The sequence below is a fragment of the Magallana gigas genome, chromosome 2 (assembly GCF_963853765.1).
Source record: "Magallana gigas chromosome 2, xbMagGiga1.1, whole genome shotgun sequence".
Classification (NCBI taxonomy): Eukaryota; Metazoa; Mollusca; class Bivalvia; order Ostreida; family Ostreidae; genus Magallana; species Magallana gigas.
The window spans coordinates 4944859-4966128 of NC_088854.1; the positions used below are offsets into that span (position 1 = coordinate 4944859).

General features: G+C 33.9%; 1 protein-coding gene across 2 annotated transcripts in view; it reads right to left on the minus strand.

Annotated features, from left to right (window-relative positions):
- Positions 1 to 12529, minus strand: part of LOC136269679 (uncharacterized) — a 29632-nt gene extending 17103 nt beyond the window's left edge. The window contains exons 1-5 of one of the 2 annotated variants that reach the window (XM_066074644.1): positions 12486 to 12529; positions 9065 to 9140; positions 8812 to 8924; positions 8533 to 8626; positions 7673 to 7794 (exon numbers count right to left, since the gene is read on the minus strand). In XM_066074644.1, coding sequence (XP_065930716.1) covers positions 7673 to 7794; positions 8533 to 8626; positions 8812 to 8924; positions 9065 to 9140; positions 12486 to 12495 — 415 coding nt within the window. In that variant the 5' untranslated portion in view covers positions 12496 to 12529. Of the gene's footprint in view, positions 1 to 7672; positions 7795 to 8532; positions 8627 to 8811; positions 8925 to 9064; positions 9141 to 10140; positions 10358 to 12485 lie in introns of those variants that run through there. The other variant, XM_066074643.1, reaches the window with a different exon arrangement.
- Between the last annotated feature and the right edge of the window lie 8741 nt (positions 12530 to 21270).

Sequence of the window (21270 nt, forward strand, 5' to 3'; positions counted from 1 at the left end):
TATATTTATAAATTTGTCTCCCCCCCCCCCCCCCCCCCCCCCGAATCATGATTTGAATAAACTTGAAATATCACTACCTGACGATGCTTCCAAACAAGTCTTATATTTCCTGCCCAAATGGTTCTTGAGAAGAAGATTTTTAAAGATTTACTCTATATATCCCTATGTAAAAAGTCGACCCCCCCCCCCCATTGTGGCCCCACCGAACCCCCGAGGGTCATGATTTTCACAACTTTGAATTTTCACTACCTGACGATGCTTCCATACACGTTTCAGCTTTCCTGGCATAATGGTTTCTGAGAAGAAGATTTTTCAAGATTTACTTTATACATTCATATGTAAAAATGCAACCCCCAATGTGGCCTCACCCTACCCCCGGTGTTCATGATTTTCACAACTTTGAACCTACACTATCTAAGGATGCTTCCTTTCAAGTTTCAGCTTTCCTGACTAAATGGTTCTTGAGAAGAAGATTTAATCCATATATCCAAATGTAAAAATTCAACCCCCATTGTGGCTACCATCTACCCTAGGGAGTCATGATTTTCACAACCTTGAATCAACACTACCCAAGGATGCTTCCACACAAGTTTCAGCTTTCCTGACTGATTGCTTTCTGAGAAGACGATTTTTCAATATTTACTCTTTATATTCCATTGTAAAAAGTCGACCCCCAATGTAGCCCCACCCTACCCCCAAGGGTCATGATATTCACAACTTTGAATATACACTACCTGAGGATGCTTCCTCATAAGTTTCAGCTTTCCTGGCCAAATGGCTCTTGAGAAGACGATTTTTGAAAATGTACTCTATATATTCCTATGTAAAAATTTGTTGACCCCCCCCCCCCCCCATTTTGGCCCCACCCTACCCCCAACGGTCATAATTGTCACAACCTTGAATTAACGCCAGCTAAGGATGCTTCCACACACGTTTCAACTTTCCTTGGTTGAACTAAAAATAATAATATCATGATTATAACAAATAATGAATGAAATAATAGCCTAGAATATCCAGGTTCATATTACAAGCAACCATATGCAAAATGATTCATCAATACAATGAAATATATGTATGGGATTTACGCATTTAACTGTGTGAGATAATGCGTGAACACTACAGCTATAAAGAAACAAGGTGGCCCGAAAACAGAGAGTACCAAGGGACGGTGCCTGCACAGTCGATTAGACTGGTCTACTTGTACTCAAAGTGTTCAAACCAGTATGCTTATACATAACACCCTCTCTAAAAGTAAATATATTGTGCACTATATATGTATATATAACTATAACCATTATATTCCACTTTAAAGAATCATTTCAATGAGTTGTAGAAGTACTTGTAAATCTTCATTTTTTCAAGCCAGTTTAATTTTTGGTCATTGTCCATGAAAATGACAATAACAAATTGCCAACCATCTCAAAAAATATATTAAACGAAATACAAATTTAAAGCAGGGCAACACGGACCTCTAAAAAGATAGAAGTAGGGTCAGGTGCCATGGAGGAGTGAACATCCTTTGCCGACTGTCACACCCGTAGTGTGCTCTTTGTTGCAATATGGAAAAACGGAAAACCCCGTAGACAATTAGGTGATTAGTTATGGTCCAACAGTTAGTGTGAAAAGGTCAGTCAGCATGCGACCCAGTGGAAGATTGTTTGAGTCTGACCCGTTAAGACTAACGAAAATGAAGAACTCTCTGAGGAAATGTGCCTCTGTGGATGGAATTGAACAGGAAACAATATTTCGTAAAACATTTTCATCTGAACCAGATCTAAGTAAACTGGTTGGAATATCAAATGGTCAAGCAATTTTTCAGCTCGAAGTTACCTTAAAATAGATTTTTAATAGCCATAGCTTTCTATGTAGAATAATGTGTATTTATCAACACGCATAAACAAATATTAGTAGGCTAGCCATGTTAGTTAGTAATATGTGTAAGTTATTTACTTCAATTTTAAACAAAAGGTTATTGGAATGGTCAAAATATAATGATGTTATAACGGATGCACAATTTGGTTTTAAACCAAGCTGTGGAACACGTGATGCTATTTTTGCTTTACATTCTATTATTAGTAACAGTCTATGTAAAAAGAAGAGGTTATATTGTGCGTTCATCGATTTTAAAAAAGCGTTTGATTCTATTGATAGACGACTTTTGTGGCTTAAACTTTCAAAGGTTGGCATTGAAGGAAAATTATTGTCAGTTATTAAAGCGCTATATCGTCATGTGAAATCCTGTATTGGTGTTGATGGATTTTTGAGTGAATATTTTTGTAATAACCTAGGATTAATGCAGGGCGAAGTGTTATCACCTATTTTATTCAATTTATATATTAACGATTTCGAAAATAGCTTTTTAAATGCCGGTTGTTTGTCTTACGAGTTATCTTCCCTAAATCTGTTTCTTTTAATGTACGCTGATGATATGGTCCTGTTCTCTGAATCTGTGGAAGGTTTACAATGTCATTTGAATGAACTACATAGCTATTGTAATACTTGGAAAATGCATGTTAATGCGGAAAAGTCAAAAATTGTGGTTTTTAGAAACAATGGCAGAGTAAAAGATAGTGAGTGTTGGCATATTGGTAATGATGTTTTAGAAATTGTACAACAATTCACTTACTTAGGAATACTTTTCAACTTTAACAACAAGTTTACCAAAGCTGAAAAACAATTATCTGAACAAGGTAGAAAAGCATTGTTTGCGCTTAGAAAGAATATACGGGGAATGTCATTTAATATAGAAACATTATTGTCGCTTTTTGATTGTTTTATTGGTGGAATTGTTAATTACTGTTCAGAGATATGGGGAAATAATATAGGTTGCAATATCGAGAAACTTCATACAGACTTCTGTAAACAAATTCTCGGAGTGAAGAAAAGTACAAATACTGCTTACTTATATGCTGAATTAGGCCGTGTGCCCCTTGTACATTATAGAATGTTTAACATTATTAAGTTTTGGAAAAATGTCTTAATTAGTGACAATTGTATAATTAGACATTGCTACGAAGTTATGTATATTAATTGTGAAGAACACGGTTATAAAAACTGGGTTTTCTATGTAAAGAAAATTCTCATTGACCTCGGTTTTTTTGATATATGGTCTAACCAAAAAATAAACAATGGTATTTTACAACTTGTAAAACAAAGAATTTTTGATCAGGCAAAACAAGATATTTTTGCAAATGTTGAAAATTCAAAGAAATGTTCTTTTTACAAATATCTTATCGATGGTATACATCTTCAATACTATTTAAGAAAATCTATTCCCATTAAATTACAGAAATATATAACTAAATTACGACTATCGTCACATCGCCTGGCTATTGAAACTGGTAGATATAATAACACAAATAGAGAAAATAGATTTTGTCCACATTGCAAATCTAGTGTTGAAGATGAATTCCATTTTTTATTTGTTTGTCCTCTATACAGAACATTGCGCAGATTATACATGAAAGAATATTATTATAAAAAACCTTGTATGTTTAAATTAATTCAACTTTTTAATACTGACAATGTCAAAGATCTCTGTAATCTTGGCAAATTCATCTCAAAAAGTATGTTATTAAGGGACAACTGTATTACATAATTGTAGTCTTTTGTTTTCTCAACCTGTATATGTAACAGTAAATGTTATTATCTGTACGTGCACAAGTTCTCCTGTAAATACACTACCACCTCATGTTATACATATGTCATACTGATAAGCTGTAAAGCTTAAAGAAATAAAGAATTGAATTGAATTGAATTGATGTACTTTAGACTTAATCATATAATTGGAAAAGTACAGCTTTGGAGAGATGCCGCTTACTGAGGCTTGGTGTATATCATGACGGACTGTGTTAGACTGAATGTGATAACAAAGCACAATGTGATAACAAACCAACATGTCGTGATGTATAAATACTTAAACGATCATTTGTCTTTGTGTAATATTTTGGGGTTAATTACATTTATAACATGACTCATGCAATTTAGAAAAAATGGCAGTAATGAATACATCGATAAAATTCAATTTATGATGATATATGCTGACAAGGTCGTTGTATCGACCATAGAACTTACGAAAACATGATTTCAAACGAGACTGTTGATAGTCCTGTTTTATCAAATTGTTTTTCAGTAGCTTGCCTCGCCTTAGAAACTGTTCAAACGAAGAGCATGCCCTTCTGTATCGATTTAACTGAGAGACAATCCATCTATTGAAAATTTTTACAAAAGTCATTAGCTAGATTGTACAGAGTATCTCTTAATGCCATGTTCAGATCACATGTTTTTCTTCATCCACTGATTTAACATTACATCTATTACAGCATTGGCGGATCCAGAGGGGGGGTTCCGGGGGTCGGAACCCCCCCTTTCCATGGGACATATGAATTTTTTTGAAAACGTTTAATGCCTATTTAAAGGCAATTTTTCCATTTATAATAGAAATACTGTAATTATCTCAAATAAATGCTTTTAAAATTGCCTATTTAAAGAATTTCGTATTGTTTTGTTTCCATGAATCGGAAATTCTGTTACAAAATACCGTGTAAGGGGTTAACCATTATGAAAATGCACAACTTTTAAAAACTTTTCTAAATATAATCGCATCTGTACTAGTGCCGATTGATGTTAGCGCACTCATTACAGAGGTCACATCAAGTCCCCTAGAACGACAATTGCTTTTACCATTGTATTACACACGTACCATCTTTTCAGCAGATAAATTATCCCCATTTTTTGTAATATCCTATCATTTAGACCTTTATTTAAGAAGGCAATCGATAGAAATCAAAATTGATAAATAGTTCAGAATTTAAAAACAGTGATCAACGACATAAAAAAATACCAAAAATATCCATTTCTATAATAGTTTATCGCAATTAGTCTGAGTTATTTTTTTATTATTAAATACAGTTGTATACGCACTGAAAACGTTCAAAAAGTCCTTGTTTATTGACAAATGATGAATTTTGCACATATTGATTTTCATCAAATGGAACCCCCCCTTTTCCAAATTGCTGGATCCGCCTCTGTACAGTATCTTTCTTGTCGAGGAATGCCTTGATATCGTCCTCTTTCAATACTAAGTCAATGAGCGGAAATGTGAAAAAGATTTACACTTTTCTGCTCAAAATATTTAAGTAATCTAAGGTAATTCTCTTGGCCAAAGTTTTGCTTAAAAGTGCTGTAGTTTTTATTTACAATAAGCATTATACAAAAGTGGAAAGGATTGACTCTGATTCTCTTAAACTGTGTTCGATAACTTTGTTATTGGTACAGACTTGTTCGAACAGAATATAGGAGAAGAGGACCGCGGAGTGTGAACAGCAAAACATCAAAACTTTATTCTAAGTGGTTTTGTTTTCGCAAGGGACTATTGGGTTGACTTCGTTTGTGATTTCACATCTGACTCCTGCGCTGCATTGCACCGTATGATTTTGTCAGACAAATAGACGAATCCACACTTTACAAAAGTTATGTCCCTTGGCCGCCATCTTTGGGGGAAAACCCATATATTTCTCACAGTAGCCTTTGTAGTTTAGAGAGTTGTAACTTCGTCATTTGACATTAGAAATCAGTTTCCGCTGTGAATTTTGATTGCCCCAAGTTGGGGCAACCCACATATCAAATGATTAAATTAAATTCTAAGAGATTTCTTCACAGGACGCCCAAATATTTGGTTGCATAAAGAAGGGAAAAGTTGTTTTTTTTCCTTTTGACCTTTGGGTTGAACCCGCAAAGGGGAACAACTTTTGCAAAGTGTGGATTGGACTATAGATTACCCTTTTTTTATTTGTTTTTTTCCCCAATATAACAAGTAGAAGATGACTACTGTATACTACGGTACTCATTTGTATTACAAAATTTTAATTTTTTTTTTACATTGGCACAAGTATTTATCATAACGTCTTTTCCTGCAGTAAACGTTGATTTAACAAATGCACATACGTTGAATGAACTAGTCCCAATGTATAGTTCAACTGACAATGGTAAATTAACGTAATATATCTTATTTTAAAATTGGTCCGTGACTTACTATTTAAGTATGGTGTCTCGCTATGCATTGAAATAGTATATTTTATTGCTTGACGTCAGGCATATCTACGGTTTGAAAGTTGCCTTCTCCGAAACAGTGCAGACAATGGTAGCAAGCAATAATTATCAAGATTTTTTCACAAAATAGATTAACCGATGCATGTTTATTCATTCTTTATTTGCACAAGACATACATCTTATGGCATAGGTTGTTACATAAAATCAATAGCAATATTGGAATAATGGTATGGTACATGTACATGTTAAATGTGTCAGCATTTACAGTCACAATTGATAAGAATGTTATATGGGATGTAATAACATCAGTGAGCAAAAATTTTTTAGTAAAAGGGCTGTTCACCATGCACGTGTGTAATCCTGACTTAAAAATAGATTAGCCATATTTGAACGGTGGAAAGGGGGGGGGGGGGGTCATCGCAACAAGTTGTTACATTGTCTACTACGGTACAATGTAAGACGGACGGACGGACGGACGGACACAGGTCAAAAAGTGATCAGAAAAGCTCACACTTGAGCTTTTAGCTCAGATGAGCTCATAAGAGAGTAAAAAAAAAATTGAATCACTATACTATTCTTTTCATAGTGCTGCAAAATCAGAAAAATACATTTTTTTAATATTTCTTGTGTTTAGAACAAATGACATTGAGCTTTATACTATTCAAACTGAAAACTCAAATCCTGAGTAAACAACATTCTTATATTAATCTTAAATTCAATCTACACAAATTATATGAAAACCACAATTGTGTTGTATTTAAGTCAAACTTTCTGACCTTCTTACACAATACCGTAAGACCTTTTACCCGGCTTTTTAATCGATCAAATGTCATGAATTCTCGCAAAAAAAATTCATTTTTAATTCATGATGAAGAATTAATTGTTCTTATTCTCAAATACTGAAGAAAGTATGATGTCCAAAGTTACTACGTGTAAATGACCGAACTTGAAAATGTTCCACAACTTAAAGAATGTCAGTTGTTAAAAAGACACGATTCAAAAATTTGTAAAAAATTGTAGCCTATTTTGTAATATTCAATTTATGCAATAGATTGATACATGCATCAGCCGAGTAGTAAAGGGGTTTGGTCACGTATATGACATTCCTGGCTATTGGTTAACCGATAGCTAGAGTGCAAGGTCGACGTCGCCCATTAATGTATATATAGTTATAGTATTACTTAGTAACGTGCCCACGGTATCCCCCCTAAATAGATCATGTACATGTAACTTAGCTTTACAAAAGAAACTCTACAGGCTTAAGCTCCGCGCGGCGCCTGGTCAAACGTTCGCTGGGTGAACTTTTGGCTTGCTGCCTGCACATATTGACATAGTTATGGGGGTCTCTGTCTCAGACTCAATAATACAGGACGCATCTTCCATTGTTGTACGTGCCTCCAGAGACTATCAAGTGATCATTAGGTTGGTTCCCATGTGCACGACTAATAGCAATTTAGATATGCATTTACACTTGTGTTGGATTTTTCCTTTCAAAAATGAAAAAGAAATTGATTCCGAATACCGAATTCATTTTCCGTACCATATTTCCAGCCACCATATATTATAATTTCCATGAATTTTATTTATCATACCGTACATAAATATCATTTTCCATACGAACCTGAGCTTGCGCAGACACGCTGGAAGCTGTCAATGCTGCTTTTGATGTTCATATACTGCGGGTCATTGTCGCCACACTGTGCTATCAAAGGTTGTGTGCACTCATCAAAGCGCGGGTAGAACCTGTCAATACAAATACTAGTCACGCGGATGTACGTATTAGGATATCATTAGTAGCACATATATTTCGGAGTCTCTTTATATAATTTTCTCAATGGAACATCGTCGATGTTCGATACGATTTTGCCTGCATAATAAGCAACTAAGTAAATTTTACGGTGTAGTTTTTGCATTGTATCAGCCATTAATAAGCCCGGATGATAACATTGAAAGATCACGCGAGGTGTCCCGAGTACTTCCGAATGGAGACAAGATGTAAACATTTCTCATTATAAATCTCCGTAAAAAATTATTTTCGTTTCTGTAAACTTTTATGAGTGAAAAGGGATAATTTGTTAATGAAGATATCTTGTATATTTTCCCCTTTACCGATTTCATCTGTATTTTCTGTAAAAAGGTATGTGTATTTTTCTTAAAAATCATCAAAAAGTGATGGAAGCAATAACTTGGGACAGACTATATAGTGTTTTGAACTCGCGGCAGGATCTACAGCGCTATGTTTCTCGAGATATCTAGCCAGTGGATAAACACTTTATAGAATGAAAGATTCTAATTCCAAGTAACATAAGAAACAATTATTTAATTGATATATCAAAAGTAAAAGTAAAAATATGCGTAGGTATAAATATAACATGTTCATAATTTCATACATCAAGAAAAAATACTTTAACAGTTTTTATTTTAATTACTTAACCTGATAAGGAAAACATTTTTATACTCGAAGTATTATAATATCCTTACGCGCAGTTGTCACGTAGATCCGCGCCTTCTGCATACTCTACCTCAGCCATACACTTCTGAAGTCCCATGACGTCACAGACCGTACCGGAAGAACCTGTTGAGTCAATATCTAAACATAATGTTAACCTTAAACCTTCCTTTACTTTTATAAAAACTAAAAGGAACATCAATACACATCTTATTATAAACCAAAATTTCTTTTTGAAATATCTTTGAATTCTTTTAAGTCATGCATTTGCATGTATCTCAAATGCTGCAAGTGTATCAAATCGAACACACCCCCACACGCTGGCTTAAAGATCTTCAGTTGGTTAACCTGCATGTTGTACACTGGATCATCTTGGCATTTGTCGGCTAATGGCGCCACACAATCTTCAAATTTTTTCAATTCCCTGTGTTTTTTAAAGAAAAAAATGAAATAAGCATCATTTCCTGGTTGTTCGTTGTTTTCTTCCACGAAGACAAGATCTCAATAACTTTCTTGTTAATATACATAGAAATATTTTAATCTGAGGCTTGTAGGGTGACTTACAGACACACATTCGCAGCTTTAAATTCGAATCCCTCAAAACACACCATAACTGATTGTACATTACACAACAACACGTCTAAAAAGAAGGAAAAACGATTAATCCATTCAGTTGTCTGATGTTTCTATAGAAAAGAAGATTGCATTCATGTTAATATCTCCTATATGTAGATTTTAATTTTTAGAAGGTAATGGCGCAATTCTTATTGCAATAAATCTGGTACTATTTATATATGAAGAGTACCAGATATATCGTATTTTCTGTAACATGTAGTGACACATGATTTATTAAGCGAAACGTAAACCTGGCGAGATCCTTCAGCAACAAAACCGATCCAGCATCTCGACAGAAACTAAGATTTAAAATAAAAAATCGCGCACTCTAGAATCTAAGATTTTACGCATAGTATTCGTCATAAAAAAAAACAATAACATTTTTGTGATCATGGTGCATAGGTCACCACCCCACACGACCAATCAGTTAACCTGTTGACAAGATATTCAAGATCCATGTGATTGGGGGTTTAAAAAAGAAGTCGACCCTCTTTGACTTACAAATACCAGCGGGTTAATAAATAAACACAGCCTCGCTTTGCCTTTGAGAATACACACGTTAGTTGCAGCCGGCTAGAAAGATCACATTTTGCAGACGCGAGATAACGTCCAACATCCCCAAGGACCCCTAGCGGGTTATTAGATGCCACCCAGCGGGGTCTAGTGTGAGAAACGGGGCCCTCTCAAATCAGCTATCTGATATTTTCCCAAAGATTTACTCTTCAAACTTAAGAAATCTTTGCTGTTAATTCTAAATTAATATCCATTTATCTTACACAAACAAACTAAATAAACACAGCTATGGACGTTCGGGAAGATGGAAGACGCGGAACAGTTCGAGAGAATTGTTAGACGAAATGCAAATTGTAAAAACGCTGAACATTCCTTAACACTGCTCAAAGCCTCTCAAATAAAACAGAAACAAAATAAAAAAAAAATTGTTAAAAAGAAGAGGATGAACTGCAGCCTCTGGTAGTGGTGGATGATTGATGTTAATTTGGGGTTGCTACAGACAGCCTCCTTACCTTCTATCAGAATTACCATCACCAATGATAATCCAGTGACATAATCCATGATGACAAACGGGGCTAGGGAAGATTATCCGCTGGATTTACTGAGGCGTGAAGATCAGAATCCTTGCACATGCAGACAATCCGGCTCTGGGTCGAGTTCGTTATCAACAGGAACACTGTGATCACTTCAATAAGTCAGCTGACCAGAATTTTAAAATGCCGCCAAAAAACAGCATATCAACAAAAAGCACCATCCAAGTACACATCCCCCTCTTCCCCTTCCTCATCAAATTATCTGAGATTACCGTAAAACTTACATTGATGGAAAAAGTCCAAGTAAAGCTTTCACACTATTTACTTTGATGAAGTTCTTGTTAAAAGGAATTCCTTGACTAATAAAATATCTGATTTTAGTCCAACTTACACTGACAAACTCAAACAAGATGTAAAAAAAACTAATACTAAGTACATATTCTATTATTTTCTCTCGCATTTTTTTTTTTTTTTTGATAAAAGTAATAAATGACATATAACAACTTATAGCTTTAATGCTTTTCAAATATTCTTTTCATATCTACATCTTTCTATTGGTTTTTTTTTTAAATACACTATGCGTTAAATTTTTTTGCATGTAAACTTTACTTTGGATATAATTGGAACATATTTTGTATATCTTACTTAAAATTACATGTAAAAAAAATCAAAATTAGAATTTTGAATATTTTCTGCATAAACCATGCAAGCATATAGTAGTCTAATATCTTTTAAACCAAGTTTTGCAAGAATTTGAGAATATTTTATACAAAATCATATAAAATTGTTTATTTAATCATAACAATGTATGTAATTGAAATATTTCAATTAAATGAAAAGGGATTCACAAAATCTGAAGGAAAATGTAAAATGGTCAACTTCTAAAAATCTTTTTATTCTAAATCAAAATATACAGGAAAGATTGCCTATTAATTGCCTATTCATTCAAAGCTCCAAGAATTCTTTCATTGCAGTCATCTGCATCATAGGTGGTGTATTTTGATTGATTTACACGGACTGGTACATCTAAAATTTAATTTGTACATTTCATTTTTATAAGCGACAATAAAGTATCCCCACAAGGTGAGCAACAACTCAACTAGTGAACATCAATACATGAGTAACCACTACAGTTGTTTCAAAACATCATGTTTATAGTACTACCTCTTACCTTAAGTAGTTATACATTTCGGTAAAAATGGAAACTAAAAATCGGACAAGGAAGCGTACGTGTTTAGATAATTTAGGGATCATGGTAATAAATGGAAGTGAAAATAAGGAATTGAACAGTGAAATTATAAAATGAAAATGACAACCCTTACCCCCCCCCCCCCCCCCCCCCTGGATTAGGATCTCCATGATTTTTTTTTTGGGGGGGGGTTATTTTTTTATTTTATTTTTTTTTTTTGCTTGTCAAGATTTTTTGGATGAGCCTGCACCCTCCCACATTTTTTTAAACGACGCTACGTGCCAGTAATACATCTGATGTCCTACATAATCGTTATGATATAACACGTAAAATGACCTATGGTTCGTGTCGACCTACGTTATGCCTGTTAATGGTCGTAAACCCAATTCCTTTTGAGGATCGACTGCTCTTTCACGATGTCCCATCCTTCCCATATATAAAAGCTTTGTGGAATACAGGGTGTTAGCCAGCCCCTTGAAAACTATTCCCATTAAAACTGTACTGGGTATTGTACGAAATTTCCTATTTTCCCCAGGCCTAGATATCCCTGTTAATGGTCGTGTAAACTTAATTCCTGTAGGATCGACTGGTCCCTCCCGATGTCCCATCCTGACCATATAAGAAGGCTTATATGAAGGGATACAGGATATTACACGCACAGTATCGGAAATATTTTTACCGTATATTATTTATTTAATTCTTACACACTCTCGCCTGGCTAGCTAAGCGTGTGGATTTTTTTACTTTGGGTAATTTGGATAGTGAAAGGACCACAGAATACTACTAACATTTGCTATCCGAGTAGTGATTAGTACAACACCGAATGGTTACCAACATATAATATCGTACAAAGTCTTCACTACATAACATACGTATCTACCGGTTTCTAGGGCAATGATGTGTGATTCATCATGGGATTTCCAGATTGGTTTTAAATTTTGCAATGCCTAAAGTTTCGCAATCGCTGATATAGTTCAATTAAAAACTCTAACTTTTTGTGAATGATAACATACACGATTTTATTATGGAAATTTGATTTAAATGATGGTGCCTAAAATCAAACAATATTAACTGCCATCAATGAATATAATATAATGTTTTACAATCATACTAGTTGGAAGATAAATATATTTACCCGTGTCCATTTCTACGTTTCCCTACCAAAATAAAATAGCAAAACCTTTAACCATGGGCTCTATAACATTTAAGATTGTAAACAATTATTTAAAATCATGAGTTGGCCTCTATAGACATCGATGTAATCTTGTTCCTTAACAGAACTTTACGCCATAATCTTAAGCATTTAATAGTGTATATATATGCATGCTTAAAACTATATAAATTTGATTAGAAAGTGGCCATGGCCGCAATTTATTTTTTATGAAACATATAGTGTATATTCGTCATAAAGCTCTGTTTTATAGATCTCAGCGCAGTGTGTAGTTAAGCACATGTGTTATGAGTGCATTATATGGGTTTCTCTTTGTGCGACACGACAATATAATCCACTGCAATATACGTGGTCCATAGGCACGTAGCATCAGGGGGGGCAGCCCCCCCCCCCCCCCCCCCCCACTTTTTCTCGCAGCAACAAATTATTTAAAATTTACATATAAAAAATGGAATTATCATGGAGTTGGCCCCCCCACTTTTTTGGAGTATGTAAAAAATTGATATGAGAATAAGGAAATGAGGAGTGAAATTGAAGTTATATAGTACGCCCACTTTCAAAAACGATGCTACGTGCCTGGTCCATAAGCTTGTGTTTCCAACAGAAGCGTGAAAAACTCATAAGATTATCAGAAATTCCATCGGACTCTATCCCTCTGCTTTTATAGCCCCGATCCTCTACCTCAGAGCTTATAGGGTTTATACTTCTAACATAATTATGAATTATTTTAGTTAATAAATTTTACATGTATAGTATATGGCATTCGGCGAATTTCACTATTTGCGCACACATTACGCCTTGTACTACTTTGTAAACTATCCAGTGACAGCTTCGTGTAAATCAATTTCATTTTTTATGCATTTTTCTTGAGATTTAAACTTTATAACAGTGACATGATTTTTATTCAATCATGTATTATATAAAGTCACATAATTATCCAATCATGCTTAAATGCTTAGACAAATATTAATTAATTTAAAAGTACACTAGAAGTCACGTCTACTTAATGTAAAGTTATGGGGAATGTGCAGCCATCTGGTACATTTGAGGATAAAAATGTAAACATTTCTTGAACTGGCTTGTTCTTGCCCAAAGCTGACTAAAACTGTTGTCAAAACATGAAAAGGCAATAAATATGGGACTCTACATCTTGTTTTGTATGCAATCTTACAAAAGAAAAATTTAATTCTTTTAATCGCATCGTGATAACATACGAAGTATATATTATGCAATTTTAAAATTATACGGACAAGGACATTTTCTTTTATTAAATTGAATACAGTGCTTATACTATTTCCTTACAAAGGATACTTTAGAAGGATTTCAGTTTGTTTCAGTTGGCTTACAATGCTGCGATAGATAACAAAAAGTATATTAGACTTGGTAAGAATGTAAAAATAGAAGGATGGCTTTGAAGAAAATCTTGATAAACGTGAGTCTTAACAATATTTAAACTGTTTTTCTATAACTTATCTCCGAGCATCCAACGTCCTTAAGACATAAGCACATCAATTGTTTTCGTAAACTTTGGACTTTTTGTGATGTACGACTACTGTGTCTTCCGTTTGTAAAGTGTATCTATGACTTCGTATACACACATGTACCGTCAGTCACACGGACGGCAGTAGGTGTAGTGATCCTTATCGTGTTCTCTCGAGTATTCTTATACTCTCGTCAACTTACAATTACAAACTCTACTTAACTTCACTGTGAACATACATTTGAAATAAATGGGACTCTCTTGACACATTTTTAGAGGTTTTCTTTCAAACAGTAAAAATGAAAAAAATTTAAGCGCCCAGGAAAAGTAATAGTTGACCCCTTGGCCGGCCACTTGAAGAGAGCGGTCACAAGACTGTACTCTTACTCTTTTCTGGAACATTAATCTGTCGTGAACAAGCGCCTAGAGCTTGCTACAGACGAATGGCGGTCAACACATTAGTGACTGTCCACTTCAAACGTTGTAAGGTGACCCTATAGTCCAGGGAATTAGTAAGTAAGGGAAAACACAAATAGCATTAATATTTATCTCACTTTATTTATTATAAAAGTATTTTCTTTTTTTTTGAGATGTAAATACACTGCACAAAAAGATCTAATAAAAGGATGAAAATGAATCTATTAAATGCGATAAAAATCTAATTTTTTATTATGTTTACAGTTAATTTTGCATAAAATTTTTGTCTTTATACATGGTCTGATCATCTCTAACATGTTCATATATTTTCATATCTCCAAGATTACACAGTCTAGGCCTATCTTAAGATTTGTCTCAAAAAATCAAACACACAAACAAACACACAAATACCGGTACTGTAAAGCTCCCTCTAAGGTGATTAATTAAGCTGTCATACTTTTTTCAAACAAGTAATTTTTTTTTCTTTTTTGGCATTTTAATCCAGTATGCTGCATGACTTGTAATTAAAATACTAGGCACTTACTACCTATAGATTTGTGACCGCGTAGATTTGTACGGTGCTAGGTAATTCTTCTTGAACTGCATCCGTCGTGTGCAGTACGAACAGGGTGAGGGAAAGTTGGCGTAGAGGATAAAGGTTTAAGGTTGTGGAGCGCTGTAGGCCAAAAGGTACACGAAGGATATGTGTACCGTATTCCCTAAGGTTCACCAATATGCAATTCCAGAGAAATAAATTGGCAATTGATACAGGTTTTCGAATTTATTGGACGTGAATCAACTATTAAAACAATTAAATAGACATGTTACAAACGAGTCAGATGTGGCCAGTGGTGGCCTCCGGACTCAAGACTCTGGGTGAGTCGGACGTGGCCGAGGCTGGCCACCGTATTCCGGACGATATGTACACAACTTTATATAGGAATCTGAACAATGATTAAAAATTGACAGGTGATGACATATGTGAGCTGAGTGAAAGATTGACAGATGCAAAACGAGTCTTTGATGTCCGAGACATGAAATAGATTTAATTTTGTTTTAGCAGATTAGCAGTTCTTGGAACATGACACTCTGTCTCTTTGAAATCACACATTGAGTCCGAAAAGTGTCAATCACTAATTAAATAAGTAACTTTGTACGATATAAACTGTGAGAAAATATTACAAAACAGATGTTGAATTTAAAAAGTAAAGTCCAAAATAAAGTGATAATTGAACAGTAAATTTCACACAGTGATAGATTTATAAACAAATACATCTACTGCGTAGGTGTCGGAACCGGTGGGGAAGGGGAGCTGGGGGAGGGTCAATTTGCTTCCGACGCCATTGTACTGTACATCTGTACAGTCAAAAGTGTTAGAAATGGCAAGCGTGATTCAAACAAAAAGGATGGGGCTCATTTTAAGGATATGTTCACTTATAAAAGAGTAACCTATTACAATACTGCTGGTAGAGAAAGTGGCATACATCGAGTGCTTTCAGAGCGACCGTCCTCAAGTGTCTGTACATATAATGTGTAGGTTTACATATATGCTAGATGCTAGTTGTCGTTTTTCCATGCTAAGGGAAGTAACTCTAAAATAAATAATTCATTGATAGGTGTGCCAAAGGCTATGATGAGCTATTAAGATTAAAGGTTTTCCTCTCCGTTGAAAGAAGATGGGGGAACATGATCACGCATATGCCTATTTGGTTTAGTCCTAAAATACAATTTCAAATTTAATTCTTTCCAACTAAATATTCTTGATAATGTTAAAATACAAGTTTACAAAAGCATAATTTTTAACTATATTCAGTTATGAATATTTTAACAAAGGATAACAAAAAGAATTAAATTTTAAAGTTTTGTTAGAATCGAACCCACAACCTAAAAACCCTATCTCTGTAAAGTTACCTAATGTCTAGTGCTCTAACCACTGAGCCATTTCAGTCACAAAATCCTCCAGTGTTAAATGCTATATGAGACTTCAACCACCAATATTATTTTTCGAAAACGTTCAATTGAACATGCGATTCAAAAGGACATTTTTAAAGTATAGTGGGTCATCTCTCCAAGTTTTCGTTCATTGAACTCGGTTTGATTTCCTTTAAACCTTTATAGACTATGACAAAAATATGGAGCTCAGACCCACTCTGTAAAAGAAAAGGCATTGAAGTTTTTTGGAAGTTTTGACACGCATACGCAAGTTTAAATCAACTTATTCCTAATATTTAACATATTTAAAGGTTACTTATTAATGTTATGGTAAATATACATTGTTTTGAATAATTTAGAAACAAATTATGAGATTTGTTGACATTTTAACTTTATAGTATCTAATCTATCCTCATATAGGCAGTTTACATGCCTTATTCACCCATCTTCTTTATCCGTTATCCGCTGATATTGCTTTCTTTGTCGTGGGTTGCTCTTCTTTTTTTATTTAATCAGTTGTGTCTTACGAAAGTGTGTTGCCGATAAGAAAAATAAATTCTAACTAAATCGTTCGTGCGAGATACTAAGTCGTTATAACGAGATAATGCGTATATCGCACACACGAGATAATATAGCATTGAATCATGATTTTTGGAAGTATACACTCTCATAACTGCCGCTGTGTGTGCATACAAATTGAGTAACGCGCGTTAGCGCGTTATGAAAATTTGTATGCACACACCGCGGCAGTTATGAGAGTGTATACTTCAAAAAATCATGATTTAATGCTTATATTTACATTTTTTCAACTTCTTGCCTTGTCTGCAAATGTGATTCATGCCTTAAAATTCCTATCTTATTCTAAGGGTAAGTTGATATTAATGGAAGAGCCACAGTAACAGCCACAAGCGTGAACTTTGATTTTCGCTTGTGACGTTGCAGTTTGCAGCGTTCAGCGTTTGTGACGTCATAATAAAACTCGTCAATTTGACCTTTGACTACTTGTTGCATTTAGAGGCATTTGAAGATCACAGAATTTAATGGAAAAACACAGTAGAATGTAAATATAACGTCATACGTGCGAGATGTAAAGTCGTACAGACGTCATAAACTTAGTCGTACATACGTCATAAACTAAGTGGTACAAACGACATAAACTAAGTCGTACAAACGTCAAAAACTAAGTCGTACAGACGTCATAGACTAAATCGTACAGACGACATAAACTCAGTCGTACATACGTCATAAACTAAGTCGTACAGACGTCATAAACTAAGTCGTACAGACGTCATAAACTTAGTCGTACAGACGACATAAACTAAGTCGTACAGACGACATAAACTAAGTCGTACAGACGTCATAAACTAAGTCGTACAAACGACATAAACTAAGTCGTACAGACGTCATAAACTAAGTCGTACAAACGTCATAAACTAAGTCGTACAGACGACATAAACTTAGTCGTACAGACGACATAAACTAAGTCGTACAGACGTCATAAACTAAGTCGTACAGACGTCATAAACTAAGTCGTACAAACGACATAAACTAAGTCGTACAGACGTCATAAACTAAGTCGTACAAACGTCATAAACTAAGTCGTACAGACGACATAAACTTAGTCGTACAGACGACATAAACTAAGTCGTACAGACGTCATAAACTAAGTCGTACAGACGTCATAAACTAAGTCGTACAGACGTCATAAACTAAGTCGTACAGACGTCATAAACTAAATCGTACAGACGATTTCGACCAATCGATAAACGGGGCGTGGAGATTACTACGGAAACGTTTAACCGCCTCTCATTGTTGCGATATATTCACATAAATATGTTGTCATATATTATTGTTTCAAAGTTTAGCAATTTAATTATGACAACAAACTTTATTCAGTGAAACCATTTCGACATGTTTTGACGTCTTAAGCACTTTAATCTGTTAATGTCGAATTCTGCAATGTCGCGCTAAAATAAAGCGTATAAACTATGCCGCCAAAATTAAATGTCGCGGAATTTATTGCAACATAATTTTGTTTGGCGAATTTACCTAGGCGACTTATCTAAGTCAGAGAGGAATTTTCACCAAAATTTGAACGACTGGAATAATTAGTTTCCGTATAGAATACTATGATATGGAGAAGAGATGGTAAACTGCTTAGATGTCTTGAGGTTAAAGCTCTTGTTAAAACCATACATGCAGACTGAAATTAAGTTAGTTAAAGAAAAACTTTTTTTTTATTTCGGGTCCTATTCATTTAACATTCAAAAACAGCATTCTTTATAATTTCGTATATCCTTTTTCGTTACCATTAAATAATCTAAGTTATCGTGGTTCCCAACCCAAAGGGTTAGTCTTTCTTTTTTTACTTTTAAATTGAAGTTTAAGAAATATATAGAGCATTCGGAAATGCATATTTCTCTCAGTAATTTTAAATTTAATTTTTCAAAAGCACTTCGAATTATGTAGAATTATCATTAATCGGGTATAGATAAAACTCTTTATGTATACATTTATACATTTATTATTGCATACATAAAATCGACATTTACATTAATTGGGTTAAATTGTTTCTCAAACTTAAGACGACAAACTTAAGTTGACATTCCTTGTAAACAGGCAAGAAGTCATCAAAGTATGGACGCAAAAGCTTCACAAATTATACAATTTCAACGTAATTGATTTTCAATATTAGAGATAGCGAAAAATTTCTATGCATTTATATAAATGCGACAAATTTATAACGTAAAATAATATTATGACTTAATCAAAGTCAACAAAGCTTGAAATGAGTGTTTAAATCATCCAAAATATATCGACTTGTATTTTTTTCTTTGTACAAGTCGACATAATTTTGACAATGCATACATTTTATAGGAAGATGACACAAATTTTAATTTGCCATTGAGAGATTTAACACAACATCAAGAGGCGGTTATACGTTTCCGTAGATTACAGTCTGGCTATGAATTAACAAAAAGTTTCCGTAAGAGATAGAGAGAATCATATTCGGTAGATAAAAATATAACGAGATAATACGTCTTAAGGTATTTCACTCCTCATGTTTTGATTTCATTGCGCAGATGATCATTATATTTAAAATGAATATGATTTTATTTGTTTAATCATCACAGATAGATTATTATTTCATAATTACACAACATTCATAAAGAAAATCCATTTGAATTCAAGAAACAAACAATTTTTATGGGGAACTATTTTTTCGTGCGGAAGGTTTTTTAGACGAAAATGACAGAAACAAGCAATTTTATGAATTTTCAATATACTTTTCTTTTTATTATACTTTATTCATTATTCACATTTTTAACATTCAATAGGTTTGTAACATATTTTATAGGTTCTGTGTGACATGTACAAAATCAAATCTTGAGAATGTGATAGCCGTTTAGCATAAAATCATGCATATATTATATAGAACGTCTGAATTTTTTTAAGCCAAATTTTGCGAGAATTTTACCTTTGAAGCCCTATATCTAAAATTTGACTTCACTGACCCCTATGTTATATTATGTCAAAATGATACTGAATACATATTTAGGCAAACTGGATTAATCTTAAAAAATTCTTGATATTCAAAAAGTTTTTATTTCAAATCAAATTGTAACTAATATGTTTTACGGTGCGACCGTTGGGGCGAGCACAGCATGTGATCAAACAATGAATTATAATAAATTAATAAAATAAAATTAACAACGTGAAATTTGAATGCCAAAAAATAAAACATATCTATTTTTCAGTAAATTTTCATTATTCATAGTTTATAAGATTTATTATAATTTATTTATTTATATGTAGAACAATAGTTTAATCTCAGATACAATGTTGTTAAATAATAAAGATTTTAATATATAAATATTCATTGCACTGCATCTCCTCTTTTAAAGTGATTGTGATTATGATTGATTTCCCCCTTTTTTTTGCAGTAGACATTTTTTCTTAAACTTACATATAAAACTTGACTCATCATAGAGCTCCCCCCATGCTAAAATTTTTTTCATTTTTCATGGATTTGCCCCTCCACTTAAAAAAAAATAATTAATGTTTAATTTTATTTTTCATTTACGCTTAAAAATATTTGCTTATCATGTTAAAAGAACATGGTGTTGTCCCCCCCCCCCCCCCCCCCCCCCCCCCCCCCCCGCATGTAATAAATGGAAGTGAAAATAAAGAAACCATTGAACTGCTAAAGAGCTGAAGGATTAGAATTTTCATGATTTATTTTTCTTTTTGCTTGCAAAGATTTTTTGGATGAGGCTGCCATCCACTCACCCACCCCCTTTAAAAAAAGGCGCTGCTACGTATAACGTTACGTTTCCGGAAATTACCGTAATTATAGTGAATAAAATATTTGTGAGCATTCATCCAAATTAGTGCAATTTACAACTGTTTCCTGTATCTGAAGAAATGTCCTTATTCGTCAGCTGTTCTTTATCTTAGCCTTTGCAAGATTTTAAGAGGATTTTGGTCATTTCAGCAGATTTACAATAACTTCAATTAGAGTAATTTCCCCTTATCAGTGCTTATTGTGACGTCAAAGCTGACGTTGGTTAAGTGTCGTCTTACTCTTTAAAACTCCCCTGAGAAATAAAAGTATGCGAAGTATACTGTTTTATTTACTTAAAAAGCATGATGTTCTTAAAATTACACATCTTATAAGCTTTTCAAAGGTTTTACTTTGATTCTCGGGAGAACGTGATGTTGGAACGTGAGGTTGGAAACCATTGGTACTATGAAGTGTGGGTCAAAATTTACTGACTCCGAAAAAATATATCGGATCAATGTGTAAACGTTTGTGACGTCACACGATTATTTTTGATTGAAAGTGTACTGAGGTGAACTTTAGAGGTAACATTGACTGTATGTCGCTTACATCGTTATTGTTTTTACTGTCTAAATTTG